This window comes from Nerophis ophidion, linkage group LG17 (genome assembly GCF_033978795.1).
Source record: "Nerophis ophidion isolate RoL-2023_Sa linkage group LG17, RoL_Noph_v1.0, whole genome shotgun sequence".
Taxonomy (NCBI): domain Eukaryota; kingdom Metazoa; phylum Chordata; class Actinopteri; order Syngnathiformes; family Syngnathidae; genus Nerophis; species Nerophis ophidion.
In genome coordinates, this window is record NC_084627.1 from 8,807,580 (window position 1) to 8,829,261 (window position 21,682).

The window sequence follows — 21,682 nt, forward strand, 5'->3', positions numbered from 1 at the left end:
GAGACACCTGTGAGGGGGCGTGGCCAAGAGCCGTCAAGGTGTGGTCCTCAGCTTGTTTGTCGCGGACTCAGCAACACTTCCAGCAGCAGACGGTGAGCACCTCCTCTTATTTCAACATAATTCTGCTCTTTTTCTCTTCCAGCAACTTCAAACTCTTGTCTTGTTTGCCCTCAAACTGACCTTCACGTCGTCCACACGCTTTGAAGTCGCTTTAATGACGTCATTGATCAATCATGTCCGCTAGCTAAAAGAAGCTAGCAGCTAGCAGCTAGCTTAGCCCTTAAATTAATTTCGTTATTCCAGAAATTTAAAGTGATTTAGATTAGCTTTTTTTTGTCTGAATAACTTATTTTTATGGACTTGTCTTTTTGTGACGTTAAGTTCCTGTTTTACAGTCAATTGAATCATTGAATCTCAGTGAAAGTAAAATCATGCTATTTGGTAAAAGTAGAAGAGAAAGTCAAACAAATACAAATAGAAGGAATATAAATTGAAAGAGTAAATGAAACCACATTTTAGGTTTAATGATTGATGATAAATTGAACTGGAAATTTCATGTTAAAAATATACAACATTAAGTAGCAAGAAACACGTAAATAATGAATAAAGCCAAATATGTTCTGGACCAAAAATTACTTAAAATTCTCTTCTGCTGACTAATGTTACATATCTGACTTACTGTGTAGAAATATGGGGAAATAACTACAAAAGTACACTTTCATTCACTAACAGTGTGACAAAAAAGGTCAGTTACAATAATACATCATGTTGGATATAGAGAACATACAAACCCTTTATTTATTAAATCAAACATAGTGAAATTGCAAACAGCTAAAATTATACACAAAAAAAACTACATCCTGCTTCCCAACAATACACAACAATTCTTCTCAACAAAAGAGGAGAAATATAATCTTAGAGAAAAATGTAATTTAAAACATTTGTACGCACGTACAACACTTAAAGGGGAACATTACCACAATTTCAAAAGGGTTAAAAACAATACAAATCAGTTCCCAGTGGCTTGTTGTATTTTTTGAAGTTTTTTTCAAAATGTTACCGGTGCTCGGAATATCCCTAAATAAAGCTTTAAAGTGCCTTATTTTCGCTCTCTGCGAAGACACTGGCCATTTCCCTGTGACGTCACACAGTGCTGCCAATGTAAACAAACAATGGGAATACCACAGCAAGATATAGCGACATTAGCTCGGATTCAAACTCGGATTTCAGCGATTCAACAGATTACGCATGTATTGAAACAGATGGTTGGAGTATGAAAATATTGAAGAAGAAACTGAAGCTATTGAGCGAATAGCTATTGACGCTATTCATAGCCATAGCATGGCCGAATAGCTGCGTTAGCATCGCCGGTAAAATCTGCGGACCAAACGATCAGGACTTTCGCATCTTTTGACACTGGAGCGACTTAAATCCGTCGATTGGTAAGTGTTTGTTTCGCATTAAATGTGGGTGGAAGGAAACGTAATATAGTTGCAAATGCATCTACAGGTTATCCATACATCTCTGTGCCATGTCTGCTTTAGCACTGCCGGTAAATAGCATGTTAGCATCGATTAGCGTAGCATGTTAGCATCGATTAGCTGGCAGTCAACATCAACAAAAGTCACCTTTGTGATTTCGTTGACTATCGTTGCAAATGCATCTGCAGGTTATCCATACATCTCTGTGCCATGTCTGTCTTAGCATCGCCGGTCAAATGTGGAGACACTCTGGCACATTCAATGGGGGTCTGGCGGCAGACACTTTGGCATCTTGGGGCCAGTGGTGCAACTTGAATCCCTCCCTGTTAGTGTTGTTACAACCTCCGACAACACACCCACGAGGCATGATGTCTCCAAGGTTCCAAAAAATAGTCGAAAAAACGGAAAATAACAGAGCTGAGACCCGGTGTTTGTAATGTGTTGAAAATGAAAATGGTGGGTGTGTTACCTCGGCGACGTCACATTCTGACGTCATCGCCTCCAGCGCGATAAACAGAAAGGCGTTTAATTGGCCAAAATTCACCCATTTAGAGTTCGGAAATCGGTAAAAAAATTATGGTCTTTTTTCTGCACCATCAAGGTATATATTGACGCTTACATAGGTCTGCTGATAATGTTCCCCTTTAAATAAATAAATGAATGATAAATGGGTTGTACTTGTATAGCGCTTTTCTACCTTCAAGGTACTCAAAGCGCTTTGACACTACTTAAGACTACTTAAGACTTTAAGACCTTCAGTACATCAGTATGTTGAATTAAATGATGGAACGGATTAAGCAAATCAATCAAACAATGTACTAATATGATCCACTTCAAGAAACTCTTCAAACTTCAAGTGTTTACAAAGTACAAAAAAGAATATAAACATTCTGAATTTATTCACCCATTCATTCGTTCATTCTCAAAATAATCTTACTTATCTCATCGTATGGACTAAAACTTACTTCGCCAATTATTTATTTATTTTCATTGTGACGACTTATGGAGTATATTGGGAATACATTGAGAACAGGAAGTGAACAAAAGTTTTAGCAACTGTTATGTAAAAGGATTAAATAAGCTCTGCTTCTTCCTAAACCTTTTCCAAACATGTTGAAAAGAGAGACTGGAAATTGCGATGTATCATGTTGTATGTATGCATGTTCCAAATAAACTCAAACTCAACTCAACTCAGTATATGCCTTCAGCTCTTATTTTGAAGGCGGAAGTGGTGACAAATGCGGTGGAGCGGAGTTTTGAAAACAAAGGAAATAAAGTGGTTCTCATAAATCAGCAGCAAGATGAAAGAAGTATTCGTGTTTTCTGACAAGACGAAGCTCCGCCGTTGTGCTAGCTGCGGCTAACTGAGATGAAGCTAGCTGATTCTCCCAACTTTACGTTAATTAGACGTCTTTCTTTGCCACCAATGTGACCGAGGGTTTATATAAGTGGCCTGTACTGTATAAAGCTACTAAATAACAAACACGGAGGCTCCGGTTTTACACGAGGACCACTTTATTTGGTGTGTTTTCAAAACTCGGCTCCACCGCAATGTGTCACCACTTCCTCTCTTAGCGCCTTCAGAATAAGAGCACAAGGCATATACTGTATAACAGTGTTTTTCAACCTCTTTGGAGCCAAGGCACATTTTTGTTCATTAAAAAATGCGGAGGCACAATACCAGCAGAAAACATTAAAAATGTAAACTCTGTAGTTGATAGGTCAACAAATAGTCAAACAGTTTAAGAACAACGTTTCTCAAAGTGCGATTGCAAGAAATTTAGGGATTTCACCATATACGCTCCATAATATCAAAAGGTTCAGAGAATCTGGAGAATTTACTCCACGTGGCCGGAAACCAACATTGAATGACCGTGACCTTCGATCCCTCAGACGGCACTGTATCAAAAACCGACATCAATCTCTAAAGGATATCACCACATGGACTCAGGATAATTTCAAAAAAGCACTGTCACTAAATACAGTTTGTTGCTACATTTGTAAGTGCAAGTTCAAGCTCTACCATGCAAAGCATAAGCCATTTATCAACAACATCCAGAAATGTCACCGGCTTCTCTAAGATGGACTGATGCCAAGTGGAAAATGTTCTGTGGTCTGACAAGTCCACATTTCAAATAGTTTTTGGAAATATTCGACATTGTGTCATCCGGACCAAAGGGGAAGTGAATCCATCCAAACTGTAATCGACACAAAGTTGAAAAGCCAGCATCTGTGATGGTATGGGGGTGCATTGGTGCCCAAGGCATGGGTAACTTACACATCTGTGAAGGCACCATTAATGCTGAAAGGTACATACAGGTTTTGGAACAACATATGCTGCCAACTAAGCGCCGTCTTTTTCATGGACGCCCCTGCTTATTTCAGCAAGACAATGCCAAGCCACATTCAGCATGTGTTACAACAGCGTGGTGTTTCGTAAAAAAAGAGTGCGGGTACTTTCCTGGCCCGCCTGCAGTCCAGACCTGTCTCCCATGGAAAATGTGTGGCGCATTATGAAGCGTAAAATAGGACAGCGGAGACCCCGGACTGTTGAAGGACTGAAGCTCTACATAAAACAAGAATGGGAAAGAATTCCACTTTCAAAGCTTCAACAATTAGTTTCCTCAGTTCCCAAACGTTTATTGAGTGTTGTTAAAAGAAAAGGTGATGTAACACAGTGGTGAACATGCCCTTTCCCAACTACTTTGGCACATGTTGCAGCCATGAAATTCCAAGTTACTTATTATTTGCAAAAAAAACCAAAGTTTGAGTTTGAACATCAAATATGTTGTCTTTGTAGCATATTCAACTGAATATGGGTTGAAAAGGATTTGCAAATCATTGTATTCTGTTTATATTTACATCTAACACAATTTCCCAACTCATATGGAAACGGGGTTTGTATTGTATCCTATTTTTTTAAATTATGTATTCTATTTGTGTTTGCTTTAGTCTTCTTTCCTTGACATGTTTTGCAAAAGACAGTATTTGCTCAACCTGACTTTAGCAGCGTGTAGTTCAGCTAAACAACAGTTTATGAGTTGCTGTGTAGAAAAGTGAGAGTAAAAATGTTGTGTTCCAGAAGAAGTCCAACTAAAGAGCATCAGAAATGTCCGGCAGGCCCAACGGGAGCCCGCCTCCGTACGAGCCCAATGGCTAGTAAGTCTCCTTCTGATGGACTTGATGAGGTTTGGTGGTCGGCCATGAAACTTGTTGACCGTGTGCTCCTCGGCAGCAGCCCCCCCGCTCAGCCCGCCTACTCCTACTATCCGGACGACGAGTTCCAGCACTTCTACCGCTGGACGTCGCCGCCGGGCATCCTGAAGATCATGTCCATCATCGCCATCGTGCTGTGCGTCGCCATCTTCGCCTGCGTGGCGTCCACCTTGGCGTGGGACTCCCAGCGGGCGATGTCCGGCTTCGGGGGAGGTATCGGCGGCGGAGGTATCGGCGGCGGGGGATTCGGCGGCGGGGGATTCGGCGGCGGGGGATTTGGCGGCGGCAGCTTTGGCGGGGGATTCGGGGCTGGGAACAACTACGGCTACGCGGGACTAGGCGGGAACTACAACGACCCCCGCTCGGCCAAGGGCTTCATCATCGCCATGGCGGCCATCACCTTCATCGCCACGCTGGCCATCTTCATCATCATCGTGTCCCACCAGAGCATATCAGAAAGCAGGAAGTTCTACCTGGCCGTCATCATCATCTGCGCCATCTTGGCTCTGCTGATGCTGATCGCCACCATCTGTTACCTGGTGGCGGTCAACCCCACGGCGCAGTCCCAAGGCTCCGCCTACGGCAGCCAGATCGCCGCCCTGTGCGCGCCGTTCCAGCAGCAGCAGACTTCGGGCGTCTTCGTCAACCAGTACCTGTACCACTACTGCGTGGTGGAGCCGCAGGAGGTCAGCGCGCCGCCGTCTTTGATGGTGATGTTCAGCTGCTCAGTGTGGTGTCCTCGCAGGCCGTCGCCGTGGTCTTTGGCTTCCTGGTGGTCGCCGCCCTCATCATCATGCTGGTGTTTGCGGTCAAGACGCGCAAGAAGCTCATCAACTACGGGAAGAGCAACATCCTGTGGAAGCGCGTCAAGGTGGTGGACGATGCTGAGCCGCCGCAGGACGTGGAGGCCTGGGTGAGGGACACACACACACACACAAACACATACACACACACACAAACACATACACACACACACAAACACATACACACACACACAAACACGCATACACACATGCACACACACACTCTTAAAGTAGATAAACCCTCCCATAATACTAAAGTTCATAATCAAGCTAATCTTTTCATCTTTTAACAATCCCTAATTAGCAACAATTTAAACAATCCCGAGTTCAAACGTTGGAAAAAATATGGTTGAGTCAGAAAAGTATTAAGTAACCTTCTGAGTTGCTAATGTTTTCACCATCTAGCGATAAAAAAAAAAAAATATATATATATATCCAACCATCCATTACCTACCGCTTGTCCCGTATATATTTATATACATGTTTTTTTATGTCTATGTTTATAAGTGCATGTGTGTGTGTGTGTGTGTGTGTGTGTGTGTGTGTGTGTGTGTATATATGTGTATAAATTAATGTTTTTATACCGGTATGTATGATATATATATATATATTTGTGTGTGTGTATATATATATATATATATATATATATATATATATATATATATCTCTTGATTGGATTATCCAGAGAATAGTGCTCGATACCGTGGTAGAGCGCAATATGTAGGTGTGGGAAAAATCACAAGACTACTTCATCTCTACAGAACTGTTTCATGAGGGGTTCCCTCAATCATCAGGAGATTTTGGGGTCTCCTGATGATTGAGGGAACCCCTCATGAAACAGTTCTGTAGAGATGAAGTAGTCTTGTGATTTTTCCCACACCTATATATATATATATATATATATATATATATATATATATATATATATATATATATATATATATATATATATATATATATATATATATATATATATATATATATATATATATACATGTATGTAAATCAAGCGTCTGGCAGCTAATTATGTGTCTCCATACACGAAGTGTTGCTGCTCCTAAGCTTATACTGTAATAGTCACCTCCATTACGGAAAATAAACTACATTCCTTTTAATCATAAATAACACTTATCAAGTATCACTATCCAAGTAGCATTATCACTGCATATTGTAAAAATAAAATCTACATAAATATGCATAATATATAGTTATATACAACCTATATATAATAACATACAAAAATCTGATTTATTTAAGTATATCAAAATAAATAATATATAATTCATTAAAAGCCGCTGCCTGACCAGGGCTCAGAAAATTTGCAAAGACTCCTCCCACATTCACCAAGGACTGTTTTCACTCCTGGACTCTAGAAAGTAGTTCCGCAGCCTCCGAAGCAGAACTTCCAGGTTCTGTAGCAGCTTCTTCCCTCAGGCCTTAAGACTCTTGAACGCATCATATTAAATTATCCACTCAACTCCCCCCAAAATGGATTAACTCGCTGGAATTAAAAAGACAATATAACATACATCCATAAACGTGGACGCATGTGAAAAAGTGCAATATATTTATCTGTACAGTAATCTATTTATTTATTTATATATATTTGGCGCCAGCACCCCCCGCGACCCCAAAAGGGAATAAGCGGTAGAAAATGGATGGATGGATGGATATTTATTTTATATATATATATATTAGGGCTGTGAATCTTTGGGTGTCCCAAGATTCGATTCAATATCGATTCTTGGGGCCACGATTCGATAATATATAAAAATGTTTCGATTCAATTCGATTCTCGATTCAAAAACGCTATTTTTCCGATTCAAAAGGATTCTGTATTCATTCAATACATAGATTTCAGCAGGATCTACTCCAGTCTGCTGACAAGCTAGCAGAGTAGTAGATTTAAAAAAAAACAACCATTTATAATTGTAAAGGACAACGTTTTATCAACTGATTGCAATAATGTAAATTTGTTTTAACTATTAAACAAACCAAAAATGTGTGTGTATATATGTATATATATACATGTATATGTATATATATATGTATGTATGTGTGTTTGTGTATATATATATATATATATATATATATATATATACACAGTGGGGCAAAAAAGTATTTAGTCAGCCATTGATTGTGCAAGTTCTCCCACTTAAAATGATGACAGAGGTCTGTAATTTTCATCATAGGTACACTTCAACTGTGAGAGACAGAATGTGGAAAAAGAATCCAGGAATTCACATTGTAGGAATTTTAAAGAATTTATTTGTAAATTATGGTGTAAAATAAGTATTTTGTCAACCAGTCAAAGCTCTCACTGATGGAAGGAGGTTTTGGCTCAAAATCTCAGGATACATGGCCCCATTCATTCTTTCCTTAACACGGATCAATCGTCCTGTCCCCTTAGCAGAAAAACAGCCCCAAAGCATTATGTTTCCACCCCCATGCTTCACAGTAGGTGTGGTGTTCTTGGGATGCAACTCAGTATTCTTCTTCCTCCAAACACGACGAGTTGAGTTTGTACCAAAAAGTTCTATTTTGGTTTCATCTGACCACATGACATTCTGCCAATCCTCTGCTGTATCATCCATGTATCCATTTTGGTATAAATATTTTTCAACACCGGTTTTAACAATACTGCAAATAATTTTACATATATTTGCAGTATTGTTAAAACTAGTGTTGAAGAAAATATGACATTCTATATGTTGTCTGTCTATCTGTGTTGCCCCTGCGATGAGGTGGCCACTTGTCCAGGGTGTACCCCGCCTTCCGCCCGAATGCGGCTGAGATAGGCTCCAGCGACCCCAAAAGTGACAAGCGGTATAAAATGGATGGATGGATAAGAGATATAACACAAATATGTCTGTCTATCTGTGTTGGCCCTGCGATGAGATGGCGACTTGTCCAGGGTGTATGGCGCCTTCCACCCGAATGCAGCCGAGATAGGCTCCAGCGACCCCAAAAGGGACAAGCGGTAGAAAATGGATGGATGGATGGATTTATTTATTTTTATTTTTTATTCAGTCATTGGTGGAGCTCAGGATAGTATTTGAATGTTGTTTTTAATATTGTCGTGCAGCACTTGGGAAACATTTTGTTGTTTAAATGTGCTATATAAATAAAGTGGATTGGATTGGCTATGTATAGAGCTTGGGTGTCAAACTCTGGCTCGCGGGCCAAATCTCCCTTGAGTCAATATCAATTTAGCATTAGAGTTGGCCCGCCGGTGTTATACAGCGTCGGTGTCGCTGTAACACCACATTCACCGCTAATACTCATACTTGCCAACCCTCCTAATGTTCCCGGTAGACTCCCGAAGTTCAGTGCCCCTCCCGAAAATCTCCCGGGGCAACCATTCTCCCGAATTTCTACCGATTTCCACCTGGACAACTATATTGGGGGCGTGCATTTAAGGCACTGCCTTTAGCGTTGTCTACAACCTGTTGTCACGTCCGCTTTTCCTCCATACTAACAGCGTGTCACATATTTGTGGCTTTTACACACACACACACGCACAAGTGAATGCCAAGCATACTTGGTCAACAGCCATACAGGTCACACTGAGGGTGGCCGTATAAACAACTTTAGCACTGTTACCAATATGCGCCACACTGTGAACCCACACCAAACAAGAATGACAAACACATTTCGGGTGAACATCCGCACCGTAACACAACAGAACAAATACCCAGAGCCCCTTGCAGCACTAACTCTTCCGGGAAACTTCCAGTAAACTGACCAATAATTAACGTTTTATTCATGCATTTTCTCTTGCTACTTAAAGACTTGAACGTTTGGTTCATTCATTATTGTTATTTTATTTTCAAATTTATTATTAGCCTGTGGAAAAAATGTGATATTTACCTCAGAAGATTGCAAATAGAAAAAAAGGCATAACATTTTTATTTAAATTTTATTCGATATGCCAATGATATTATTTGAATTATTATTATTATTATTTTTAAATTGGATTTTGCATGTCACTAAAGTTATAAAAGCCTTGCTGGTTCAATATTTAGTGCAAAACTTGTTTGGGTCCCTATTAAAAGGTTCATTTGTTCAACCTTGGCCCGCGGCTTTGTTCCGCTTAAAAATTTTGGCCCACTCCGTATTTGAGTTTGACACCCCTGGTATAGAGGTATATATTACAGTGTGTGTTTGTGTGTGTGTGTGTGTGTGTGTGTGTGTGTGTACACGTGTTGAGGCGGTTTAACCAGTTTGGTGGCTGTCAGAATTTACAGGGGGGAGGGGGAAGGCAGAAGGAGGTTGGGGGTAGGGTTAGCGTTTGTGTGTGCGTGTGTTTGTGTGTGTGTGTGTGCGTGCGCACGTTTGGTTTCAAGGTGTGTCACCATCTTGTGGTACAGTTTCAGTTGGATGCTGACAAGAAAAAGTCCTCTCACATTCCTACCTGCATTTCTGTGTCACTGTGTGTGTGTGTGTGTGTGTGTGTGTGTGTGTGTGTGTGTGTGTGTGTGTGTGTGTGTGTGTGTGTGTGTGTGTGTTACTCACATGACATTATACGCTCGCCGGGAAGGTGAAAAGATGTTGTAAAAGTGCACGCTCATGTTGTGTTGTTTTGATTCAGATCACATGATCTGACAAGACCGAGCTCGCGCGTCGTTCCAGAACGACAACTTTGCAGCCTTCTCCTTCCACTGAGATCTGCCATCAAAAACCTTCAGTGTGTTTTCAAAGAAGTTTAGATTTGGGGAATCATTTTTGGAACTAGATGAGGCAATACCTGAAGTAATTGCCTGTGAATGCTCCAATGCTGTAGCTGACAGACTGTCGTATGAATGTAAGAATAGTTTGAATGCGGAAGAGTTTGAATTTCCATGAAAAATGGAATTTGGTTTGGAGCGAGGGAAAGTGTTAGTTTGAATCTCCAGGATGAGTGGAATGTGTTGTTGGAAAAATGTGAGCGTGGTGGAAGTTTGAAAAATGAGCAATTCATTTTGAATGGAGAAAATGTCCCTAAAAACTGGGACTTCTGGGAAATTCCTAACAAGATGGTGATGGATTCACTAGCTCTTTATCAACAAGCCAAAACAACAACGGCAAGCTGAACTGTGCTGTATGGGTTGCTCTACAAACACGTGCACACGCACAAAAGTCCCTCTTGTGCCCTAACAAACGATCAGAAATCACAAAAATTCTTAGCTTTAACAACCATATCGCTACAATAATAAACATTTAAAAAAAGAAAAATCCGCTTACAGTACATGAACGTCGGCGGAGAAGCAGACCGTGGGAGAAGGACAGTGTGTGTACATACCATACCATCTTTATTTATAAAGCCCTTTAAAAACAAGCACAGTTAAAGAACAAAGGGCTGAACACCACAAAGAAATACAGGCAAAGGACAGATTAAAAAAAAAAAATTAAAACAGAATTAAGAAACACATTGAAATAGCAAATACAAACTACCCTAAGAATAATTTGTTGGATAAAAAGCATTTAAAAACAGTTAAAAAAGTTAAAAACATTTTAAAGTCATTTCTTTTCTTGAAACGCGAGGTAGTATTTTTTCCCCCCACTGTGAAATAAGTCCGCATTGGCATCTGTCAGGTTCAAACGCTGATGACATCTATTAAACAGACAAGAAGCAAGGAATCATGCAGAGACAGAGTTCAATTTTGCTCAATGAAGAGAGATGTTTGGGCTGTACTCTAGTTAAAGAAACAACCTACGCTCTAAAATCCTGCCCAAGTGCTCCTCTATCTGGGAGGTCCCTGGTTACGTCACTGAGGCTGCCGCTGAAGGAAGGGGAGAGTAATCTCAGCAGCCCCAGTTAGACACAATATTTGACTATTCATGAAAAGCAAATGTGCTAACACTCGTGATATCGCCCTGTCTCTGCTCTGTCTGCGTCACAACACTCGATGTTCTCCCTTGGCAGTCAGCAGGCCGGTTCTGGACACAGACACTGATAGGAGACGACTCGCTTTGCACAGATAGAAAAGTACAACTTCAGCACAGTTGGTAATAACTATAGCAACGTCCTTTAAGCATAAGAGTTTTGTGATAACTTGCACATAATTATTCTAACACATCTTTTTCCCAGAAAATTCCGTTATCACAACTAAAAACTTTCTAGAACTCTCCAATACGAGCAAGCACAAAATGGCTGCCAGTGGGACACAAAATGGATAAATGAAGGTGATAAGTTTGTAAACAAAAAAAGTTTGCTAGTAGAGAGATTGGTAAATTGAGGTTCCAATACTCGCAAATGAGACTGAGAAATTTAATTAGAAATTAAAGCTGCAAGGAGCAATGGACGGGACTGCTTTGGCTAATGCCCCCGCGACCCAAGCCCAGATAAGCGGTAGAAGATGGATGGATGGATGGATGGATTATTACACAGAGAAAAAGTTGTATACATATGTGTTATACATCAGTCTTGTAGTAATAACAGTTGTAAAGTGGCTTGGGCATTTTATAAGGATGCCTTGGTGCCGCTATTTTGAGACTGTAATACATTGTGAATGTATTAGAGCAAACTTCCTGTACATTTTAGCTGGAGGTTGTCAGTGTATGAAATATAGGTCTCAGTGAGACCTACATGGAGGTTTTTGTTTCATGTGTGTATGACTGTCCTACAGTTTTGTCTGAGCAGAAAGCCGCCATTTTGTGACAACATCAACAGGGCAATGGTTCTTTGCGGGCTCATAAAATCCAAACAGAGGTAGTAATTAAAACTCTTTAAGTTTTAATCAGAAGGGTTCAATCTCTCTTCTGGGACGGTGGCCGTGCGCAACCCGAGGGTCCCTGGTTCATATCCCACCTAGTACCAACCTCGTCACGTCCGTTGTGTCCTGATCAAGACACTTCACCCTTGCTCCTGATGGGTGCTGGTTAGCGCCTTGCATGGCAGCTCCCTCCATCAGTGTGTGAATGTGTGTGTGAATGGGTAAATGTGGAAGTAGTGTCAAAGCGCTTTGAGTACCTTGAAGGTAGAAAAGCGCTATACAAGTACAACCCATTTATCATTTATTTATTTATTTCTGTGCTTATTTGAAGCCGAAACGACAAACAGCCTCAGAGGAGATAATGTTTGAAAAAAAGTGAAATTTTTTAGCCAACTTTTGTATTGAAGTGGGAATAGCAAACTTCCTGTTGATTTTAGCCGGGGGGGTCTCAGTGGATGAAATATAGGTCTAACTGAGGCCTACATAGTGGTTTTTGTTACATGTTTCTACGACATTCCTACTGGAAGTTACATACAGTTTTGTCTGTGTTTTCTTTCTAGGGTGCGCTAGAGAGCAGTTTTGTGGTTTGGTTTTTTAGATCGCAATTTTCGGCAGTCCTGATGTGTGTGTCAAATTTGGTGAGTTGTGAAGCATGTTAAGGGGGTCAAATTACAGCTCAAAGAGGCAGCGGTATTATAATAATAATAAAACCTTGGAAATTCAATAGGGTCCTTTGTCCCAAATGGACATTCGGTCCCTAAAAAAAAGATACAACAACCTGACAGCACAGTTATCTAAAATCAGCTCATTTTATTTGTTACATAAAAAAATATATTATATAATTTAATTTATAATGAACTCTAAAAAACCTGGAAAGTACCGGTGTTGCGACACCATATCAGTTGAAAAGTACCCGGTCTTAACCAGGACTTTATTCAAGTGCGGCGTTCCAATAGTATCCTTTGAAGAACTCCAGCTATGGATCCATCTTGTTCTGCACTCAGTACTTGTCATGTTGGAGCTTTGTCAAAAGTATCCTAATATCTTCCCAGCTTGTCTGACCATGCCTTCAACAAGTCTTCTTCTTTTCTGCAGGTCAACAACGTGTCCGTCCCGCCTCAGGAGCTGCCCATGTCCGACTACCCGGAGAACTTGAGAGGCTCCAGGAACCACCTGGACGACGAGAGCACCAACTACAGCAAGCCTCGCTACAACTACACACCCCCGTCAGTACCTCCACCTTAGTCCTTTGTCCTGGAAGAACATAGTCCTTCTTGTCAAAGAGAGGAACCAAGTTTTAGTTATTATTTAGTCATTTATTTACAAAAATGTTTTGGCATTATAGTCAGCAATTTTACACATCCACCAGGTTGAGCAAATTATGACTTAAACAAAACATGTCAAGGAAAGAAAATACAAGCAGATACAAATACAGTATTACAAATAGTAAACAATAACAATAAACAAAAATATAAAATTTAAAAAGACAAAAAAAGGACTAATTTGAATCACCTAAATATACAAAATCCTTTAAACTGATATCATTATTACAAACATTTTAAGTGATTTAAATGAACTATTTAATTTCTTTTTGCAACATTAAGCAATTTTGCAAATTATGACTAACAAAACATGTCAAGGAAAGAAAATAAATGCATTGCAAATAGAATATTATAAATAATAATAAACAATATGATATTCAAAAAGGCAAAATAAAATGGCTAATTTAAATCCCTTAAAATTACAAAAGCCTTTAAACTGATCGTTATTACAACAATTTTAAGTGATTTGAAAATAGAGTATTACAAATAATAAACAAAATGATAAAATATAAGATTCAAAAAGACAAAAAAAATGGCTATTTAAAAGCTCTTAAAACTACAAAAGCCTTTAAATTGATATTGTTATTGTAAACATTTTAAGTGATTTAGAAAAAAATACAAAATTCAAAAAGACAAAAAAGGTCTAATTTGAATCACTTAAAAGTAAAAACGCCTTTAAACTGATCGTTATTACAACAATTTTAAGTGATTTAAAAATAGTGAATTGAAAATAATAAATTGATATAAATTAAAATTCAAAACGACAAAAAAAAGGCTAATTTAAATCCCTTAAAAGTACAAAAGCCTTTGAACTGATCGTTATTACAACACTTTTAAGTGATTTAAAAATAGAATATTAAAAATAATAATAATAAACAAAATGATAAAAAATAAAATTCAAAAAGACCAAAAAATGGCTCTTAAAACTACAAAAGCTTTTAAATTGATATCGTTATTGCAAACATTTTAAGTGATTAAAAAAATACAAAATTTAAAAAGACAAAAGCGCTACTTAAAATCACTTAAAAGTACAAAAGCCTTTAAATTCATATTTTTGTTGCAAATATTTTAAGTGATTTAAAAAACAAAAACTTTTTGCAACAGTCAGCAATTTTACACATCCATCAGGTTGAGCAACTTATGACTTTAACAAAACTTGTCAAGGAATTAAATTAAAAGTAAATAGAAATATCCATCCATCCATCCATTTTCTACCGCTTATTCCCTTTCGGGGTCGCGGGGGGCGCTGGCGCCTATCTCAGCTACAATCGGGCGGAAGGCAGGGTACACCCTGGACAAGTCGCCACCTCATCGCAGGGCCAACACAGATAGACAGACAACATTCACACACTAGGGCCAATTTAGTGTTGCCAATCAACCTATCCCCAGGTGCATGTCTTTGGAAGTGGGAGGAAGCCGGAGTACCCGGAGGGAACCCACGCATTCACGGGGAGAACATGCAAACTCCACACAGAAAGATCCCGAGCCTGGATTTGAACCCAGGACTGCAGGACCTTCGTATTGTGAGGCAGACGCACTAACCCCTCTGCCACCGTGAAGCCCGTAAATAGAAATATTAATATATAAATTTGATGAAATATAAAATTAAAAAAGACCAACATTTTTTTTATCACTTAAAATTTTTGCAATAACAATATCAATTTAAAGGCTTTTGTACTTTTAACCATTCCCCAAGATTGAAGTAATCGTTTGAAACCATTCAACCAATTAGAAAACGGAAGCTTTTACTTTCAGAAACCGATATTTATGTATAAAAACATTTCTGTGTTCCCAGCATGTAGAAATATTCCACATCTCCACACCTCACACAGGAAGCCAGTTGAGACGCACACTTTCGCTTCCTGGAGGTGTCCCGATACTTTTGTCCTGGTCGTCATGATGCCATGACTCATTCATTCACAAACTAAGCAAACAGTCTAGTTTCGCATGTGTCATGTTGTGTAATGTGTGTGTTGTGTGTGTGTGTGTGTGTGTGTGTGTGTGTGTGTGTCAGACCCGCGGAGGAGCGACCTCTTAGCAACGCTCCTTACGGCGCCAACTCTGAGGTTCCGAGCTCAGTCGGCAGAACCAACAGGCGGCGCCCGGGTCGTGACCCCGACGCCGACTACGCCTCCTCGGGAGACGAGCTGGACGACGACGACAACGACTTCTACAGGTGAGCACGCCTACTTGCCCGTTTTTGGGCGCCGACCTCTTCCCGGTCACCAGGGGTCATGGCCGCCTCCTCCTCCTCCCGCAGCGAGTTCCCCGCCATCGCCGACGAGCCGCAGCGTAACAACTACAAGCGCGAGTTCGACCGCGACCACCAGGAGTACAAGGACCTGCAGGCGGAGCTGGACGCCATCAACAAGAGGCTGTCTGACGTGGACCGAGAACTGTACGAGCTGCCCGAGGGCAGTCCCCAGTACCTGGTCAGTTTTTACCAAACACTGCCCCCGTGTGGTCACTTTCAGATATGTCCATCTCATCCTCCACCTTCCACATTTGTCAGAATAATAATACTAATAATAGATTTTATGGTAAAAAAAAAAAAAAAGCACTTTGCGCAAACAACCTCAAAGTGCCACAATGTAAAAAAAATAGTAATAATAATAATAAAAATAAAATAAAATCAATAAAATATAAAACTGGAATTAGTCCGATAGCTAGAACCAGCATGCATGTCTATAAAAAGGCTTTTTTAAAAGATGGGTTTTTGAGCCTTTTTTAAAATCATCCACAGTCTGAGGTGCCCTCAGTTGGTCAGGGAGAACATTCCACATTCTAATTCAAACACTTCCAACTTCAAAGTGTTCAGCATATTTGGGACTTCCATCCATTCACACATTTTCTACCGCTTGTCCCTTTTGGGGTCTCCCTTGACTAATTCCAGGTTTTCCCATTTTTTCTTATTCAAAATGAATTGGCCATTTTTCAAACTTAAATGGTAAATGGCTTGTACTTATATAGCACTTTTCTACCTTCAAGGTACTCAAAGCGCTTTGACATTACTTCCACATTTACACATTCACACACACATTCACACACTGATGGAGGGAGCTGCCATGCAAGGCGCTAACCAGCACCCATCAGGAGCAAGGGTGAAGTGTCTTGCTTCCAACATTTCCACATTTTTCAACCGCCGATTCAAACCATTCCACCTTCAACACATTCCACTCATCCTGGACATTCAAACTAACATTTTTGCAAGTTCAAATAAATTCCAGGAATTCCCGGTTTTCCAAACAATTTGTTTTACATTTTTTTCTGTCTCCTAGTCCTTACACATTTTTCAAGCGTTCCACCGTCAAAACATTCCTCTTAATCTAGGAAAAAAAAGCAAAGTTATTTTTTGAACTGGACAAATTCCTAGTTTTCCCCAAATTCCAGGAAGTCCATAATACCATTTCTCAAATAAAAATGTTACTACTTCGACATTTCTCGACCATTTCAACTCAATCAGAATATGTATAAATATATACATTTTTTACCATTTTCCCAAAAAATTACCTCTTTTCCCGGAATTTCCAGGTGTTATTATAATCCCATTTATTAAAAGAATGGGACATTTTTCAAAGCTGTCACATTTTTTTGATCCAATTCAAACAGTTACAACTTCAAAATATTCAGCCTGTTCAGGAATTATGTGCACTCCTTCAACAATTATAACATTTTTTTCCAGAATTCACAGTTTTTAGGGATATTTTTCCTTTGAATTGTCAATTTTTAAAAATGTCCACATTTTTCAACCGCCGATTCAAACCATTCGTCCTTCAACACATTCCAAGCATCCTGGACATTCAAACTAACATTTTTACAAGTCCCAAAAAAGTTTCCCAGAACAATAAGTTTTTTTTTTTTGTTTTTTTACCATTTTCCCAAAAATTCCCTCTTTTCCCGGAATTCCCAAATGTTCATGATATTCACAATAAAAAGAATGGGACATTTTTCAAAGTCCTCAAACATTTTTTTGATCCGATTCAAACAGTTACAACTTCAAAATATTCAGCCTGTTCAGGAATTATGTGCGTTCCTAAAACAATTATAAAAAAAAAAATCCCAAATTCCCAGTTTTTAGGGATATTTTCCCCATTCGAAATAGTCAATTTTTGAAATTTCCACATTTTTCAACCGATTCAAACCATTCCACTTTCAACACATTCCACTCATCCTGGACATTCAAACTAACTTTTTTCCATTTTCAAAGAAATTGTAGAAATTCCCAGAATTCCTGGTTTCAAAACCATTTGTTTTACTCTTTTTTTTTTTTTTTTTTTTTCTTTCTGTCGCGTACACCTTCCACATTTTTTAACCCACTTCAACCGTTTTACCGTCAAAACATTCCTCTTAATCAGGACAAAAAACAGTTGTTTTTTGAAGTGGACACATTTCCAGTTTTCCCGAAATTCCAGGAATTCCATAGTACCATTTCTCAAATAAAAATGTTACTACTTCAACATTTCTCCAACGTTTTGAAAAATTCCAACACCAACCATTTCAACTCAATCACAACATTAAGGGTTTTTTTTTTTTTTTACGGAATTTCCAAATGTTCATGATAATCCCATTTTTTAAAAGAATGGGACATTTTTCAAAGTTTTCACATTTTTTTGATCCGATTCAAACAGTTACAACTGCAAAATATTCTGCCTTTTCAGGAATTATGTGCGTTCCTTCAACAATTAAAAAAAAAAATTCCCAGTTTTTAGAGACATTTTCCCCATTCCAAATTGTCAATTTTTTAAATTCCCACATTTTCAACAGATTCAAACCATTCCACCTTCGACACATTCCACTTATCCTGGACATTCAAACTAACATTTTTACAAGTCCCAAAAAAGTTTCCCAGAACAATAAGGTTTTTTTTTTTACCATTTTCCAAAAAATTCCCTCTTTTCCCGGAATTCCCAAATGTTCATGATATTCCCAATGAAAAGAATGGGACATTTTTCAAAGTCCTCAAAATTTTTTTGATCCGATTCAAACAGTTATAACTTCAAAATATTCAGTCTGTTCAGGAATTATGTGCGTTCCTAAAACAAATGTCAAATTCCCAGTTTTTAGGGATATTTTCCCCATTCGAAATAGTACATTTTTTAAAATTTCCACATTTTTCAACTGATTCAAACCATTCCACCTTCAACACATTCCATTCATCCTGGACATTCAAACTAACTTTTTTCCATTTTCAAAGAAATTCTAAAAATTCCCAGAATTCCTGGTTTCAAAACCATTTGTTTTACTTTTTTTTTTCTTTGTCGCCTACACCTTCCACATTTTTTAACCCACTTCAAGCGTTCTACCGTCAAAACATTCCTCTTAATCAGGACAAAAAACAAAGTTGTTTTTTGAAGTGGACACATTTCCAGTTTTCCCGAAATTCCAGGAATTCCATAATACCATTTCTCAATTAAAAATGTTACTACTTCAACATTTCTCCAACGTTTTGAAAAATTCCAACACCAACCATTTCAACTCAACCACAACATTAAGGTTTTTTTTTGTTTTTTTTTACCATTTTCCCCAAAATTCCCTCTTCTCCCGGAATTTCCAAATGTTCATGTTAATCCCATTTTTTAAAAGAACGGGACATTCTTCAAAGTTTTCACATTTTTTTGATCCGATTCAAACAGTTACAACTGCAAAATATTCAGCCTATTCAGGAATTATGTGCGCTCCTTCAATAATTAAAAAAAAAAAATCCCGAATTCCCAGTTTTTAGAGACATTTTCCCCATTCCAAATGAATTGTCAATTTTTAAAATTCCCACATTTTTAACAGATTCAAACCATTCCACATTCCACTTATCCTGGACATTCAAACAAACACTTTCCCAAACCAAATTCCGTTTTTTCCTGGAAATTCAAACCATTCCAGCATTCCAACTATTCTTCCATTCATGCTACATTCTGTCAGCATTTCACTTCAACTTCAGCATTTTAGCATTCACACATCTTAGCAACATGGTGCATGATTACTTCTGCACCTTGGACATGATGGGCTTTAACACTTTTTGTTTTTCACCAGGACGCTCTTGACGAGTACAACAAGATCAAGGACTTGAAAAAGGTGAGTGTTCCTGACACCAGCGAGCGTCAGCGAGTTACATTTCCCCCGATGTGTCAGTCGGCAGATTACCGCGCCAGGAAGAGACGCAGCAAATACTTGAAGGCCAAACTGAGCCACATCAAGAAGATGGTGAGCGACTACGACCGCCGAGCCTGAGACGCCACACTGGACCTGCCAGCCATCTGCATCTGTGGTCACTGCAGGTCATCTTGGTATGACATGGTGGTATGACATCATGGTATGACATGGTGGTATGACATGGTGGTATGACATCATGGTATGACATGGTGGTATGACATCATGGTATGACATGGTGGTATGACATGGTGGTATGACATCATGGTATGACATGGTGGTATGCCATGGTGGTATGACATGGTGGTATGACATGGTGGTATGACATCATGGTATGACATGGTGGTATGACATGGTGGTATGACATCATGGTATGACATCGTGGTATGACATGGTGGTATGACATGGTGGTATGACATCGTGTTATGACATGGTATTACATCATGGTATGACATCATGGTATGACATCATGGTATGACATCATGGTATGACATCGTGGTATGACATCGTGGTATGACATGGTGGTATGACATGGTGGTATGACATGGTGGTATGACATCATGGTATGACATGGTGGTATGACATCATGGTATGACATCGTGGTATGACATCGTATGACATCGTGGTATGACATGGTGGTATGACATGGTGGTATGACATGGTGGTATGACATCATGGTATGACATGGTGGTATGACATCGTGGTATGACATCATGGTATGACATGGTGGTATGACATGGTGGTATGACATGGTGGTATGACATGGTGGTATGACATGGTGGTATGACATCATGGTATGACATGGTGGTATGACATCATGGTATGACATCATGGTATGACATGGTGGTATGACATCATGGTATGACACACAGAACAAACACTGTAGATAGTTAGTCTCGCTGCATCAAGCCTGCAACAAAGAACTCTTCTTATATCAACCCAATAAGCTCCATTTTTAAATGTTTTTAATCTTTTAATGCACATTTTGACTAACATGTATAAAACACTTATTTTTATTTTTTTTAGCCTTAGCTATTTTTGTGTGTGTTTTGCGAGGGTTTTTATGACACGGTTGTGTATCTTTACCATGATTTGTCTTACAACAATAATAAATTGTCCTCTACAATCTACCAAACACTTATCTGTTTAATTCATCACATGTGAGACAACTTCAAAAAGTCACGTTGTACAATTTGGAATTTGAAGAAAATACTGAAGAGCACGTTTGCAGTTTTATTATTTCACTGTTAAATGTGGAGGAAAATGAATTTTTGTACTTGGAAAAACAAACTTTACAAACTCAAAAATCGAGTCTTTTTTTAAAAGGACTTTATTACAATATTTTTTACAAAAATATACAATATCTTGTCCTTTAATGTTGCATTTTTTAAAAGAAATAGTCATCTTGCAAAAAAAAGAAAATAAATAAAAGTTAGTTACAGAAATTGAATTATTTAAAAACCCACAAAATAAAGTTTTGATGTAGAATTTTAAAACAAATGTAAAATAGGTGCACACAATTTTTCAGGTTGAATGTAAATATCACTGGGAATTTGAAAAAAATGTGAGTGTATATATATATATATATATATATATATATATATATATATATATATTAGATAGATAGTACTTTATATATATATAAAAATTAAAATTTATTTTATTTATTTATTTTTTTTTTCGCATTTATTCATTCTATATTTGAGTCTTCAGCTTCTGACTTTTGGCCCGAATTGAGTGTGGGGGCGTGTCATAAACTGAGAGGGGCGTGGCCTCCTGACAGAGAATAGGGGGTCCACTATCACGTGATGTTATTTATTGAGTAGATGTGTATAAAACCAAGCAAGTCACAGCATGAAATTAAAAACACAACATTATGTGACTTTATTTGGGGGAAAAAAATAACATTTTGAAAAATAATTTCCTAAAACTGAAAATTTTAGGATTTTAATTTGATAAAACAGAAGCTCAAATACAACACTTGGAATTATATTCAACCTGAAATAAATCGTTACAACTTC

At 38.5% G+C, this 21,682-nt stretch overlaps 1 protein-coding gene and 1 long non-coding RNA gene across 5 annotated transcripts; both read left to right on the plus strand.

Annotated features, from left to right (window-relative positions):
* Positions 1 to 4: 4 nt before the first annotated feature.
* On the plus strand, positions 5 to 20,796 carry oclna (occludin a). 4 transcript variants are annotated; one of them, XM_061876144.1, is made up of 9 exons: positions 5 to 92; positions 4,564 to 4,640; positions 4,720 to 5,383; positions 5,443 to 5,610; positions 13,291 to 13,421; positions 15,532 to 15,693; positions 15,778 to 15,949; positions 19,545 to 19,586; positions 19,644 to 20,796. In XM_061876144.1, the coding sequence occupies exons 2-9, from the start codon at positions 4,591 to 4,593 to the stop codon at positions 19,740 to 19,742; spliced, it is 1,488 nt and encodes a 495-aa protein (XP_061732128.1). In that variant the 5' UTR covers positions 5 to 92; positions 4,564 to 4,590; the 3' UTR covers positions 19,743 to 20,796. The 4 variants fall into 4 exon arrangements, with proteins under 4 accessions (XP_061732128.1, XP_061732129.1, XP_061732126.1 ...); XM_061876145.1 differs by having other exon boundaries at positions 9 to 92; positions 4,567 to 4,640; XM_061876142.1 differs by having other exon boundaries at positions 19 to 92; positions 4,717 to 5,383.
* On the plus strand, positions 9,796 to 12,094 carry LOC133536008 (uncharacterized). Its single transcript, XR_009802368.1, has 2 exons — positions 9,796 to 11,488; positions 11,571 to 12,094. It is a non-coding gene; the product is annotated as an uncharacterized LOC133536008 (long non-coding RNA).
* Positions 20,797 to 21,682: the final 886 nt, after the last annotated feature.